Genomic DNA, 15,231 nt, shown 5'->3' with positions numbered 1-15,231 from the left:
ATGCGGTTAGTAGTTGAGAAACCCGACAGAGCCCCGTACCACCGCCTAAGGTCCTCGGGGGAGTTTCTTAATTTCTCTAAATCCCAATTCCTTCTTTATATGACGGAAATTTCATTGTGTCGTCTTCATTGGGTGCTAGGAAGGTTAAAGGGAAATCCATTGCTCCGCAGACGAAGAGCAGGAGATCAGGATTAGCTACTATTGCTAATAATATTAGTGTTATTATTAGTGGGCTGGACCCAAGGGCTTGCCTGGTGGCTCAGTCAGTAAAGAATCTGCCTATAATGCAGGAGACTCGGGTTCGATCCCTGGGTCAGGAAGATCCCCTGGAGAAAGAAATGGCAACCCACTCCAGACAGAGGAGCCTGGCGGGCTACAGTCCATAGGGTCGCAGAGTCCGACACGACTTAGCGATTACACCACCACCCCGGGGAAAGTGACTTTTCCTTGTTTTTTCTTCTGCCCTCGCCCTGGTCTCTCTGTGACTCCCAACTCCTTCTCACTGAGCTCCAGCCCTGGGGTTCCACTACCCCGGCAGCTCTGGACGCTTCCAGTCAGTCCTGTCTCAGAAGGGCAGCCTTGGGCCAAGGTCAGCCGCAGGCTGAACAGAAGCCCAGGCCCGGGAAGAGCCCTGATGCCCCTACAGAGACCCTGGAGCCGGACCTGGAACCAGAGGTGCGGCCTCGCGCTCAGCGCGTTCCAGAACCCGGCCTGGTCTGCTCACCGCGCAGAGCATGGCGCACCCTCCGCATGTTCCCGCCGCAGGCCGCCCCAGCCCAGGAACTGCGCCGCCATGAGGCCGGCCTGGGTGCGCCAGGCCGCCCAGCTCCGAGGGCTCGGGGTTGTGGGTGGGCCCTCTCTAGCAGCCGCACAGGCGCCGGTCCGGTCGGCGAGCCCAAGAAGGCCGGATCCCTCCGCGCGATCGCGGCTCTTCCTGCAGGTGACCCAAGCACCACGTTCGATAGGAGAAGAACGTTTAACTTACTCTTCCACAGAATCGAAGATTCGTCGTAGTAATTAGGCAATGAGGGGCCGGCTTGGGCCGGGCTCCGGGCTTCGCTGTTCTGGCCTGGGGCCGCGGGAAGGACGTAAGCTCTCATCTCCTGCGGGGCGCGCGGGAGAGACTCCGGTCGGCTTCTTCCGCGGCTGTGCCCCGCGCTCGGACGTTTGTTGCTCGTACAAATGAACGAATGTAGGCCTGGAGAGTTTTCGCACAAGGGGCAGAGGGAAATTGGAATGTGAACGGGTGAGTAGTTAGCATGAAATAGGTTCCCTTTATATTCTCGCTTGTTTCCAAGCACTTAAGTGACCCCGGACCCGCAAAATTTGCGAAAAGGATCTTAAAGCTGAGGTGATGAGGGCGAGGCAAACTGAGTTCAGGATTTGGCAAAGTCTACGGAGGGAGAAGGGGGAGTAGGGGTTTGGAGGATCGCCTGAAGGCCAAAAACAGGAGCAGACACAGTCAACTGGTGGTGTCTGCCTTGCGGGCGGAGGCTGCAGGTGTTGAGGGGAGGGCGAAATCGGAAGCAGAAACGCGTTTGGCGGCTATCAAGGTTGAGCGTGGGAACTTTCCAGAACACCCTCGGAACAAACTGTTGCAAACCGGGAGGAAGTGGAGATCTTAGGTACAGTGATGGGACGGAAATGAGAAGCTGGGGTAAAAACGGTCAATTACACGGCTCTAAAAACGTCTCTCTGTGTGTTCTCTTCCTCCTGGAAAGAGAAATTCATACTTGGGGCAGGGTAGTAGACGAGGGGGAACCAGCTTACATTCACGGAGGAAATTCTTCCAAACCCGCAAGGAACACGATTCTTTTGAAACCTGAGCCCTGCGCAGAACCGCAAGAGCTGCAGGGTCTCTAGAAATTCGCTTTTTCTGGCGGGAGTATTTCTTGATGGACATCTTCGTTTTGTTTGCCTCCCTCCCTGAAACCGAACACAGTGAAACCTTCCTGGTAGCAAAGTCCTTTCAGATTTTTTTTTTTTAACTTCTTTCTATTCTAAAGAAAGGGAATAGAAGTTTGTAGAAGAGTTAGAAGTTTGTACAGAGAGTTTTCAAAACTGCAAATATCCAGGATCCGAATGCTTCGTTTGATATTTACCTTTTCTCTGGGCTCTAGTTTTTAAATTTCTATTTTTAAATTGCCTTTTATTTTTCCTGAATAAACTTTGACCACTATATTTAAGATTCACCTCATATCATCCTTCAGTTTATTTGGGAGAAAAATCAATGCTTTAGAAAGATGGAAAATAAATGGAGAATATATAATTAGATGACTTCCAATTATTTTTTATTTATAGATTTCATAAGTACTAAATTCCACATTTTAAAAGCCAGGATTTTTTCAACTTCAAATATTCGCAAGTTTTACTAACCATTTTGAAAATAGATTTGTTTCTTATGTCCATAATGAATATGGATTATAAAACTAAATTGTTTCATTGAGAGGAAAGAACTAAGTTTTTTAAAAAGTTCTAAATTCCACTTGGAAGGCGAAATAACATAAAATAAACTATGTCGTGTAGTGATTCAGCACTTTATTTAGTCTGTACAGTTAGGTTTAATTTTAACACTGTTCCACGGAAGATGGCACATCAGACACACTGATAGGAAATAAATCCTCTGAAATTAAAATTCTACTCATTACACATCAATTTCAGGAAGACATAAAGGGCACAAGCATTCTGCACTGGACTTGGGAATAATACTTAGAGTTCCTAGGGAGTGAAGACGGGGGAAACATGTAGTGCATTGGACGATTTACTTTCTGCTTTTAACACCAGAACAAAACGCCCCACTCACGTTCATAGTTCCTCTGGAAATGTGCAAATCGGAAAAGCCTTGGAAATCAGGACTGGAGGCTGCAAAAGAAATGGCGAGGTGACGCTGACGCCATGCGAACCGAAATTTGTAGTTGCCCGGCTGCAGGATTCTGATACACACAAGCCTACTCCCGGCTGTGCAAAGTGAAGTGCGCCATGGCGAGGACAGGACGACCTCGGATGGCTCCGCCCTCCGGGTTGGCTCCCAGTCCGCCTCACTGAGTCAGCTCCGGGACAGGTGTGGGTGCTATTCGAAAGGCCGGCGAGGTCCCCTCTCCGCCCGAAAGGGCGACCAGCGACGTCAGCCTAGAGCCCTCTGCTCCGGACTGACACCCCAGCAGCGCCGCGGTGGCGGACAGGTGACGGCCCAGCAGAGCGCCCTTGCTGGGAGCGCAGCCGCTGGTACAATCCTGATGCTGCTGCTTCAAAATTGTCCGGGCAGCGGATGCAGCGGCGGCGGCAGCGGATACGTGGAGCAAGGGGGCAGCGGCCTGAGGATGCAACAGGCACGACGAACGCTGCAGCAGGTGGCAGTAACCCCACGGGGTCGAGGGCAGACTCTGCGCGGCGCCTGCACCCGCTCCCGAGACCCCTTGCATGATACTCTCGATGCTGAAGGAGGTGCATCCGCCAGCTGGCCGCGACGCCGGCCCCTTGCTCTCTTCCCAAGGCTGGGAGTCTAACGTGGGCTGCAGCGCCGGAAGGGCGCCGGGGGTCCCCAGATCCGCGCCTTGCTCTTTCCTGGGAACCTCAGCGTAGGCCGGGGCGGAGAGCAGCAGGTAGCGGAGGGGGTGAGGATGAAGCAGCGCGCACGGGCGGCTCCCGGGGGTGGAGGCGGGATAGGCCCCAGTGACAGGCTGTGGCGGGGCCGCGGGCCCGAGCAGCATGCCCGGGTAGGGGCCGTGCAGGGCAGCGGGCGCAACGGGCGGGGGGAAAGGGTGGTGCAGGTGGTCTCCGGGAGGTGGGTGATGGCGCTTGAAGCGCTTCCTGCGCCGAAGGAAGCTGCCGTTGTCGAACATGTCCTGGGAGGCGGGGTCCAGGCTCCAGTAGTTGCCCTTGCCGGGGTGTCCTGGCTCGCGGGGGATCTTGACGAAGCAGTCATTGAGGGAGAGGTTGTGGCGGATGCTATTCTGCCAGGCGGGGAACTTGCGGCGGTAATAAGGGAAGCGGCCACTGATGAAGGCACAGATGCCGCTGAGCGTGAGGCGCTTGTGCGGGCTCTGCAGAATGGCCATGGTGATGAGCGCGATGTAAGAGTAGGGGGGCTTCGCCGGCTGCGGGGCGTCCCGAGAGGCTGCTGCAGACCCCGTCGAAACCCCGAACTTGGGGCAGAATTCGGAAGAGTTGCTTGGGCCGCCGCTGCTCTCGGTGCCCTCTCCGGGAAGCGCGCCAGCGCCCCTCCGCGCCTCCTGCGGCTGCGGCTCGGGCAGAGGCTCTGGGAACCGCTGACTTCCCTCGGGTTCCTCATCTTCCTCCTCCTCTTCATCTTCCCCTTCTCCCAGGATATCGATCTCACCGTCTTCCCCATCGGAGCCCCGGAGACGGCGCGGAGGTGTGGGGCGAAGGCGCTCAGCTCTAGGCAAGTTCATGGAGGAGCAGGTTCTGCAGATGCCGGGGAGGCAGCGGCCGCTCCACCTGGCTCCGGGCTGGAAGCCTGTGTTGAGTGTTCCAAGAAGCGGAGGCGCTCGAGGTCCCCCTTGTAGATAGTGGTCTTTTACTTCTGCCGATTTGTCCTTTCCCACACCGTCCGGCAAAGATGCACTTTGCCTTTTATTGAAGTTTCTGGGTCCTTGTGTGATGGACTCTGCCGCCCCTCTTCAGAGCCTTTCTCACCCTACTTCAGAGCGCCCTTCCCTCCTCCCAACGCAGTGCAGTGATGAGGGTCCTTTGAGCATTACCCGACACAAGAGCCTTCAGCCTCCTCCTCCTTGCACCCACCCGCCAACATGGAAGGTGCTTCACTCAAGATCAGCCGGCCAATCGGGCCGGGAGTTGCATAGACTCTGTTAACGCGCTTTGAAAACCTCTCAAATGAAAAAGCAGGGGCGGGGGGTGTAGGAAAATATGTACCCAACAATCTAAGGCCACATCCATATTCAAACCTGTCCCTTGAAGGATTAAAAATAAGCGGGAGAAGACACTGAAATGTATACGGTGTTTAACTGTAAAAGAATGTGTAACAATAAATGTTTTTGTTTCATGGTTAGTCACCCATTTTCATTGGTGGGTTCTGTCCTCCATAAGAGCTGAAATAAGGAGTTGAAATATTTTTAATGTTCTAACCACACTCCCCAGCTCAAGAGTGAAGTGTGAGAGTGTTGCCTTGTCCCTACTACCTCCTATCTCAGCTTCCCAAAATGTTCTCCATGACTCCAGTTTTCAGAAGACTGAAATATCCTGCCATGAAGCTGTGGAAGTTATCGGTGGAGAGAAAGCAGAAGGGCTAGAGAGAAGTCCCCTTCCAGCAGTGATTCTCAACTTCTTTGAACATTTAACCTCAGTATGAAATATATTTTATACCATGATCTTGCATACAGACTTATACAACTGTGGTAAGTTTCATAAAACAGGTGATCATTGATTTGTTTTTAATGGCCATGACCAACTAAATTGTACCAACTAACTAGTACAAACCCAGTTGGAAATATCTTTTACCAAAATGGCTTGACAATTTCAAAGGATACACCCAGTCTGAGACTCAGTCTTTCTCTTCTTTAAAACAAGAACCAACATTAAGCACTTTTTACTGTAATAATAAATGATAATCTTGAAACTTAAATGAGGCAAAAGAGGGCAGCAGTTTTGGTGTCTTTAACTAAATCACCAGGTCATCATTCCCTACTCACACTGGAGAAACGAGATGACAGAGATGCTCTGTTTCAGTCACTTGCCATCCCTGGGAGTAACATGATTTTTAGATTGGCATCATTTAAATCATCCCAGAGAATAAAGTAGCAGTGCTCAGTGCAACTAAATTTAATGTGCATTATGGTAAAATACCAAGCAATAGTATATATTCATAATTTAATACCCCCCTCACCTTCAAAAATTTGAGGTGGCATCTAATAAAAATGCAGAATGAAAATATTGTGCTATGCCACTGTTACTGATAGATAGTAAATCTTCTATTAGAATTTGAAAAATGACGATTTTCAGCGAGAAATCAGAAGTCGGCTAATATAACCAAAAATAGCTTAAAGGAGTTAGTTTCTTTAGGATAAAATTTTGAAAACAGCTTTCTTACTAGTCTTTTTAAAGTTTTATCCTCTAAGTCTTCTCAGTTGTATGCAGTCTAAACTAGAACAAATAACAGAAGTTTTCAAGCTAACAGATTTGTGCTTGAATCCCAAATTAACCAATTACTACGTGTGTGACCTACTCAGCTAAGCTTCAGGAGGGCTGGGACAGGTGTCTTATTCAACCTTTGATTCCCTGATGCCTCCCCCTCAGCCCCCTGCAGGTAAGGCACTTTTCTCCATCAGCACAGGAATCCGATTACCTGGGAAAGGGAGCATTGTTAGTTTTCCTAGAGTCAACTTCTATGGGGATTGGGTTATTTAAAAATGAAAGGAGAAAAGTAAGGACACCCTTAAAAAAAAAAAAAACTATCCCCACTGATGAAAGTATGTTAAAGGGGGCACTGGGAAAGGAGAAAGAGCTCCCAATGGCCAGAACCAGGACAATCTGAGCAACAAAATAAAGTAGCACAAGCTTGTTAACCAAAGTATAAAAAATAGATTGAGTAAAGTAATACATGGGCAGAAGGAAGAAAGAATGTGTGCATGTTCAATTGTGTCTGATTCTTTGTGACCCTATGGACTGTAGTCTGCCAGGCTCCTCTGTCCATGGGATTTTCCAGGCAAGAGTACTAGAGTAGGTTGCCATTTCCTCCTCCAGGGGATCTTCCTAACCCAGGGACTGAACCTATGTCTCTGGTGTCTCCTGCATTGCAGGCAAATTCTTTATCTAGTACATGTGAGTAAAAACGCAAATCTCCCTTGCAGAAAAAATTCCAGATAAACTATGTAGATATTCCACCCTTTAGGAGATGGGGCATAACCACCCCCCCCCCCAATCTTTTACTGTAGGCAGTGCACAATGACTTCCTGTCAAACAGAACCTCATGAAGTGGGGGTGGGGTGGGGAGAGAATAAGTTACCTTGGAGAAACCTAACAGAGGTTTCACCCAGGTGTTAGGTAAAAATGTCAACATCAACAATCACAAATCACACTGATAGTATGTACCCTTGATATCAGGTAACAGTAACTGTAATGTGGTATCCTGAGTAAGATCCTGGAACAGAAAAAGGACATTAAGTACAAACTGCTGCTGCTAAGTCGCTTCAGGCGTGTCCGACTCTGTGCGACCCCATAGATGGCAGCCCATCAGGCTCCCCCGTCCCTGGGATTCTCCAGGCAAGAACACTGGAGTGGGTTGCCATTGCCTTCTCCGAATACACTATCTAGGTTTGTCATAGTTATACTTCCAAGGAGCGTGAATCTTATAATTTTGTGGCTGCAGTCACCATCTGCATTGATTTTGGAGACCAAGAAAATGAAATTTGTCAGTTTCCACATTTCCCCCATCTATTTGCCATGAAGTGGTGCGACCTGAAGCCATGATATTCATTTTTGAAAGTTGAGTTTTAAGCCAGCTTTTTCACTCTCCTCTTTCACCTTCATCAAGAGGCTCTTTAGTTCCTCTTCACTTTCTGCCATTAAACTGCTATCATCTGTATATCTGAGGTTGTTGATATTTCTCCTGGCAATCTTGATTCCAGCTTGTGATTTACCCAGCCTGGCATTTTGCATGATTTACTCTGCATGTAAGTTAAACATGCAGGGTGACAATATACAGCATTAACGTACTCCATTCCCAATTTTGAACTAGTCCGCTGCGCCATGCCCAACAGGCAAAGGCTTTAGCAGAAGCAGTTTTTTTTTTTTTGGAATTCTCTTGCTTTTTCTAGGATCCAGTGTATGTTGGCAATTTGATCTCTGGTTCCTCTGCCTTTTCTAAATCTAGCTTGTATATCTTGTACCACAACTTTTTATCCATTATTCTGTCAACAGATATCTAGGTTCCTTCCATATCCTGGCTATTGTATATGGTGTGTTCCTGAAAGGCAGGCACACCACACCCACAAGGCCACACAAGGAAGCTCCTAAGTACAAACTAAGGATATCCAAATAAACTATCACTTCAGTTCAGTCGCTCGGGTGTGTCTGACTCTGCGATCCCATGACTGCAGCATGCCAGGCTTCCCTGTCCATCACCAACTCCTGGAGCTTGCTCAAACTCATGGCTATCAAGTAAGTGATACCATCCAACCATCTCATCCTCTGTCATTCTCTTCTCCTGCCTTCAAATTTCCCAGCATCAGGATCTTTTCCAATGAGTCAGTTCTTCACATCAAGTGACCAAAGTACTGGAGTGTCAGCTTCAGCATCAGTCCTTCCAATGAACATTCAGGACTGATTTCTTTTAGGATGGACTGGTTGGATCTCCTTGCAATCCAAGGGACTCTTAAGAATCTTCCCCAGCACTACAGTTCAAAAGCATCAATTCTTTGTTGCTCAGCTTTCTTTATAGTCCAACTCTCACATCCATACATGACTACTGGAAAAAAAATGAGTTTGACTAGACCAACTTTTGCTGGTAAAGTAATGTCTCTGCTTTTTAATATGCTGTCTAGGTTAGTCATAGCTTTTCTTCCAAGGAGCGTCTTTTAATTTCATGGCTGCAGTCACCATCTGCAGTGATTTTGGAGCCCCCCAAAATAAAGTCTCTGTTTCCACTGTTCCCCCATCTATTTGCCATGATCTTAGTTTTTTGCATGTTGAATTTTAAGCCAACTTTTTCACTCTCCTCTTTCACTTTCATCCAGAGGCTCTTTAGTTCCTCTTCACTTTCTGACATGGGGTGGTGTCATCTGCATATCCGAGGTTATTGATATTTCTTCCAGCAATCTTGATTACAGCTTCTGCTTCATCCAGCCTGGAATTTCGCAGGATGTACTCTGCATATAAGTTAAATAAGCAGGGGTGACAATATACAGCCTTGACCTACTCCTTTCCCAATTTGGAACCAATCTGTTGTTCCATGTCCAGTTCTAACTGTTGCTTGTTGCCCTACATACAGATTTATCAGGAGGCAGGTAAGGTGGTCTGGTATTCCCTTCTCTTTAAGAAATTTCCACAGTTTCTTGTGATCTACACAAAGGCTTTGGTATAATCAATAAAGCAGAAGTAGATGCTTTTTCTGGAATTCTCTTGCTTTTTCTATGTGCCAACAGATGTTGGCAATCTGATCTCTGATTCCTCTGCCTTTTCTAAATCCAGCTTGTACATCTGGAAGTTCACAGCTCACATACTGTTGAAGTCTGGCTTGGAGAATTGTGAGCATTACTTTGCTAGCATGTGAGATGAATGTAATTGTGTGGTAGTCTGAACATTCTTTGGCATTGCCTTTCTTTGGGATTGGAATGAAAACTGACCTTTTCCAGTCCTGTGGCCACTGCTGAGTTTTCCAAATTTGCTGGCATATCGAGTGCACCACTTTTACAGCATCACCTTTTAGAATTTGAAATAGGTCATCTGGAATTCCATTACCTCCACTATCTTTGTTCATAGTGATGCTTCCTAAGGCCCACTTGATTTCACATTCCAGGATGTCTGGCTCTAGGTGAGTGATCACACCATCCTGGTTATCTGGGTCATGAAGATTTTTTTGTATAGTTCTTCTGTGTATTTTTGCCACCTCTTCTTAATATCTTCTGCTTCTGTTAGGTCCATACAATTTCTGTCCTTTAGTGTGCCCATCTTTGCATGAAATGTTCCCTTGGTATCTCTAATCTTCTTGAAGAGATCTCTAGTCTTTCCCATTCTATTATTTTCCTCAATTTCTTTGCCTTGATCACTGAGGAAGGCTTTCTTATCTCTCCTTGCCATTCTTTGGAACTCTGCATTCAAATGGGTCTTTCCTTTTCTCCTTTGCCTTTAGCTTCTCTTCTTTTCTCAGCTATTTCTAAGGCTTCTTCAGACAATCATTTTTCCTTTTTGCATTTTTCGTGGTGATGGTCTTGATCATTGCTTCCTGTACAACGTCACGAACCTCTGTCCATAGTTCTTCAGGCACTCTATCAGATCTAATCCCTTGAGTCTGTCACTTCCACTGTATAGACATAAAGGACTTGATTTAGGTCATACCTAAATGGTCTAGTGGTTTTCCCTACTTTCTTCAATTTAAGTTTGAACTTGGCAATAAGGAGTTTATGATCTGAGCCACAGTCAGCATCTGGTCTTATTTTTGCTGACTGTATAGAGCCTCTCCATCTGTGGCTGCAAAGAATATAATTAATCTGATTTTGGTATTGACCATCTGGTGATGTCCATGTGTAGAGTCTTCTCTTGTGTTGCTGAGAGTTTGCTATGACCAGTGTGTTCTCTTGGCAAAACTCTGTTAACCTTTGCCCTGCTTCATTTTGTACTCCAAGGCCAAATTTGCCTGTTACTCCAGGTATCTCTGGACTTCCTACTTTTGCATTCCAGTCCCCTATAATGAAAAGGACATCTTTTTTGGGTGTTAGTTTTAGAAGGTCTTGTAGGTCTTCACAGAACTGTTCAAATTCAGCTTCTTCAGCATTACTGGTTGGAGCATAGACGGATTACTGCGATATTGAATGGTTAGCCTTGGAAACGAACAGAGATCATTCTGTCATTTTTTTTTTTTGGACTTTGGTTAATAATAATGTAACAATATTGGTTCACTAATTGTAAGAAATGTACCATACTACTGCCAGCTGTTAACTGTGTGAGTATAAGGGGTGGGGGGTAGATATGGGCATTCCCTTCTACTCTTTGCTCTGCTCAATTTTTCTGTAAATCTAAAGTTGTTCAGAAAATTATAGTTTATTCAAAAAGTAAACATGAGGAAAGGGGACTAGCAGCCAAAAAATAGAAACTCAAATGTCCATCAACTGATGAGTAGAACAAAATGTGGTCTATAGAATTTTATTCAGCAATAAAAAGAAACAAAATGTTGATCCATGCTACAACATGGATGAACCTTGAAAACATTATGGTAAGTGAAAGGAGTCTGAATGGGCAAACCTATTGGGACAGAAAGTAGATGAGTGGTTGCTGGGAAATAGGGGCAGGGGAAATGGAGAGTAACTGCTAACAGATACATAGTCTGAGAGCTATGAAAATGTTCTGGAACTAGATAGTTGTAATGGTTTCTCCTTTACCTGGGAATATACTAAAGCCAAGAATTGTATACTTCAAAGGGTAAGTTTTCTGTGAATTATATCTAAATAAAATTGATGTACAAAATAATGTTGTTTAGTTGTTCAGTTGTGTCAGTGGCTCTTTGTGACCCAGTGGATTGTAGCCCGCCAGATTCCTCTGTCCACGGGATTTCTCAGGCAATCCCACTAGAGTGGGGAAGCCATTTCCTCCTTCGGGGATCTTCTTAACCCAGAGACTGAACCCATGTCTCCTGCATTGCGGATTCACTTCTTTCAATATCACCTCCATGTCTCCTCCACAGGTGGATTCTTTACCACTGAACCACCTAGGAAGCCTATACAAAATACATCAATGTAAAAAATAAAGAGCTGTATCAATGAAAGGAAAATAACTGAGTTCTTTGGAAACAGAAATCAAGTTTATTATGGCAAGTAATTCTTGAAGGGAAAAAAAAAACATGGGCGAGGTGACTCTTTGTCCCATCCGATTCTTTAGTGTTGCCTCACTTTGTGCTCATGAAACACTGCAACATTTAACACGGGACCCATTGCATAGTGGCAGATTACTTCTTTCCTAACACTGAATAGGCTTTTTTCTTAACACTGAATAGGCTTTTTTCCTGAACAAATCTATCAGGGCTTCACAAACACCATCCATCCTACTTTGAAAAACCAACCTTTCTAAACTACAATACAGAAAAGACAGATATCTAATTTCTCTCTATTTCACTATGAAAATTAAAGGCAATTTGGTTATTGAAAGTTACGGTTGATTCTAATATTAGGACATTCTGAGAAAAAACAAATCTTGTTCTCCTTTCTCATCACAGTAGGCCAAGCTGCTAGACATTCAAAGACAGAATTCACTTCTTTCAACATCACCTCCACATTGTATGGCATTCCTAGAACTGGGAAAGGCCTTTCAAAGAAATCTAAAAGTACAGGTTTCCACCTATACTACTAATCCAAAGGAGATATTTATTCAATTTGTAGCCAGCAACCAAGCCCACAGATGTTTAAAAGCCTTTTAGCTTTATTTTGCTGGTAATTCCCTTCAAACTTCATAATCTAGGAATTAGAGACCCTTTCAATCCCTGGTCTTCCCTCACCTCTGGAATGACTCTTCCTCCAGCTATCTTAAATTCAGTACCCATGTTCTTGCCCTTTCACTAAAAGCTGGAAAAGGCCTAGGAAAGAACCATTTGTTTTAAGAAGTTGTGCAGAACCTTGAATATTTATCAAATCTTGCTGGAAAAGGAGAATTCACATTTACTGAAACTCTATATTCAGAGTGCTTTAAATATAATCCCTGGAACAATTCAGAGAGATTTGCATTTTATCTCCATTTTATGAATAAGGGAGCAAGGGCTCCGAGAGATTTGGTAATTTATCCTATATTACTCAGTAAACTATAAAGTTACAAATGAGCTATGCCTAAATCATGATTATCATTACCCTGAAATCATAATACCCTGAACATTTTCTATGGGTAGCAGAATAGCGGCCCATGTTATTAATTTGTTAGTTAGATTTCCATTATAAAAATAAAGCCTCTTGAAGATATAGACTGACGGCTCCAAAGCCCTCTGAAGCACAGGTTAAACTGGTAATGTCTCTGATGAATGAAAAATTTCACTTTGGGAAAAATAAGAACAAAGAACAGAACAATGTATTTAAAATAACATATAAATAACATAAAAATACAGTAAAAAAAAATTAAATTAAAACAGTAAGATGTCAGTCCATCCAGAAAGGCAAAGGTTAAAATGTGTTAGGTTTGGAAAAATGGGTACTTTCATATACACCTGTATCACAGCAGAAAGGTATAGCCAGTTGGGAAGGCAATTTATCTATCAGTATCTATTAAGAACTTTAAATGTGCATATCCTGGAAGCCAGTGATTCCACTCTTACGCATCTCTTCCAGAGAAACACTGTCACATAAAAACAAAGAGGCACACATAATGTTCACTGCAGCACTGTTTTCAATGTCAAAAACAGGAAACTATTAGTTCATTTACCACAGCAATCAACCACATCACTTGTCCAGCTCAAAACCCATCAGCCACTTCCCAGGGCTTTCAGAATAATCCAAATGTTTTCCTCTTTACACCAAATCTTTTTCGCAGAAGCAAAAGGCCTGGCCCTGGCTTACAACTCCAATCCCATCCCATACCCATCTCATACCTGGCTTTCTAACCTTTCACCACCCTCAACTTCTTCATGGTTTTCCAGCATGCTACACTGGTTCCCACATAAAGGCTGTCTCTACTACTTGCTCCCTCTGTGTAGAAACTGCTCCCTGACTTTGCATGAATGACTCCTTTTAACTCTATTCTCAACTTAAAAGCCACCTCTGGCAACCTGGATGAATCTTGAGGGTACTATGCTAAGTGAAATAAGTTACAGAAAGACAAACACTGTAGGATTTCACTCATATGTGGAATATAAAAAACAGACATAATAAATAAACGAGCGAAACAAACCAAACAAAATGAACACATGGATGCAAACAGCAGAGCAATGGTTACCAGAGGCGAAGGGGATCAGCTGTATGGGGAAGGATGGAAATCAAATTTCTGGTGGTGAGCACACTGCAGTGTATACAGAAGTGAAAATACAATGTATGCACGAACCTAATACAATGTGAAAGGCGAATTTCACCTCAATTTAAGAAATAATTTTTTTAAAAAATATGACAATTCTCCCGAATTATACTATAGAAACGCAATCCCAGTTAAAATCCTACCAGGCTTTTTGAAGAAACTGACAAGTTAATGACAAAACTTATATTGAAAACAAAAATATCTAAAATAGCTATAACAACTCTGGAAAAAAAAAAAAAAAAAGAACAAGCTTAGATTATTTACACTACCTAATTTCACAATTTCAGTTCAGTTGCTCAGTTGTGTCTGACTCTTTGCGACCCCATGAATCACAGCACCACCAGGCCTCCCTGTCCAACTCCCGGAGTTTACCCAAACTGATGTCCATCGAGTCAGTGATGCCATCCAGCTATATCATCCTCTGTCGTCCCCTTCTACTCCTGCCCCCAATCCCTCCCAGCATCAAGGTCTTTTCCAATGAGTCAATTCTTCGCATGAGGTGGCCTAAGTACTAGAGTTTCAGCTTCAGCATTAGTCCTTCCAATGAACACCCAGGACTGATCTCCTTTAGGATGGACTGGTTGGACCTCCTTGCAGTCCAAGGAACTCTCAAGAGTCTTCTCCAACACCACAATTCAAAAGCATCAATTCTTCGGTGCTCAGCTTTCTTCAAAGTCCAACTCTCACATCCATACATGACTACTGGAAAAACCATACCTTGACTAGATGGACCTTTGTTGGCAAAGTAATATCTCTGCTTTTGAATATGCTATCAGGTTGGTCATAACTTTCCTTCCAAGGAGTAAGCATCTTTTAATTTCATGGCTGCAATCACCATCTACAGTGATTTTGGAGCCCCCAAAAATAAAGTCTGACACTGTTTCCCCATCTACTTCCCATGAAGTGATGGGACCAGATGCCATGATCTTCCTTTTCTGAATGTTGAGCTTTAAGCCATTTTTTTCACTCTCCTCTTTCACCTTCATCAAGAAGTTTTTTAGTTCCTCTTCACTTTCTGCCATAAGGGTGGTGTCATCTGCATATCTGAGATTATTTATATTTCTCCTGGCAATCTTGATTCCAGCTTGTGCTTCTTCCAGCCCAGCATTTCTCATGGTGTACTCTTCTGCTGCTGCTGCTGCTGCTAAGTCGCTTCAGTCGTGTCCGACTCTGTGCGACCCCATAGACGGCAGCCCACCAGGCTCCCCTGTCCCTGGGATTCTCCAGGCAAGAACACTGGAGTGGGTTGCCATTTCCTTCTCCAATGTATGAAAGTGAAAAGTGGAAGTGAAGTCGCCCAGTCATGTCCGACTCCTAGCGACCCCATGGACTGCAGCCTACCAGGCTCCTCCGTCCATGGGATTTGCCAGGCAAGAGTACTGGAGTGGGTTGCCAATAAGCAGGGTGACAATATACAGCCTTGATGTGCTCCTTTTCCTATCTGGAACCAGTCTGTTGTTCTATGTCCAGTTCTAACTGTTGCTTCTTGACCTGCATACAGGTTTCTCAAGAGGCAGGTCAGGTAGTCTGGTATTCCCATCTCTTTTAGAATTT

The 15,231-nt window shown here is 44.9% G+C and overlaps 3 protein-coding genes across 7 annotated transcripts in view; 1 reads left to right on the top strand and 2 right to left on the bottom strand.

Moving 5' to 3' along the window:
- LOC147366983 (uncharacterized) lies at positions 1 to 5,033 on the top strand. Its single transcript, XM_086414642.1, has 3 exons — positions 1 to 50; positions 438 to 1,246; positions 4,326 to 5,033. Exons 1-2 carry the CDS (start codon positions 1 to 3, stop codon positions 1,012 to 1,014), a joined length of 627 nt encoding a protein of 208 aa, XP_086270768.1. The 3' UTR covers positions 1,015 to 1,246; positions 4,326 to 5,033.
- Positions 2,522 to 4,412, bottom strand: LOC147366984 (forkhead box protein D4-like 1). Of its 2 annotated transcripts, XM_086415420.1 has the most exons (2): positions 3,326 to 4,412; positions 2,988 to 3,260 (listed from the first exon to the last, which is right to left on the bottom strand). In XM_086415420.1, the coding sequence occupies exons 1-2, from the start codon at positions 4,410 to 4,412 to the stop codon at positions 3,130 to 3,132; spliced, it is 1,218 nt and encodes a 405-aa protein (XP_086271546.1). In that variant the 3' UTR covers positions 2,988 to 3,129. The 2 variants fall into 2 exon arrangements, with proteins under 2 accessions (XP_086271545.1, XP_086271546.1); XM_086415419.1 differs by having other exon boundaries at positions 2,522 to 4,412.
- A 5,787-nt stretch (positions 5,034 to 10,820) lies between the features above and the next one.
- The window catches only part of LOC147366982 (putative COBW domain-containing protein 7), a 52,241-nt gene continuing 47,830 nt past the window's right edge, over positions 10,821 to 15,231 (bottom strand). For all 4 annotated transcript variants that reach the window (XR_015169676.1, XM_086415422.1, XM_086415424.1 and 1 more), the window contains one exon: positions 10,821 to 11,407. The gene's annotated coding sequence lies outside the window, so the exon portion shown is untranslated. The remainder of the gene's footprint in view (positions 11,408 to 15,231) is intronic.

Source organism: Bos grunniens, chromosome 8 (assembly GCF_055505025.1).
Source record: "Bos grunniens cultivar Pamir isolate PY7600 chromosome 8, Bosgru_T2T1.0, whole genome shotgun sequence".
In the NCBI taxonomy this organism is placed as follows: domain Eukaryota; kingdom Metazoa; phylum Chordata; class Mammalia; order Artiodactyla; family Bovidae; genus Bos; species Bos grunniens.
This window is presented reverse-complemented; position numbering and strand designations above follow the sequence as displayed.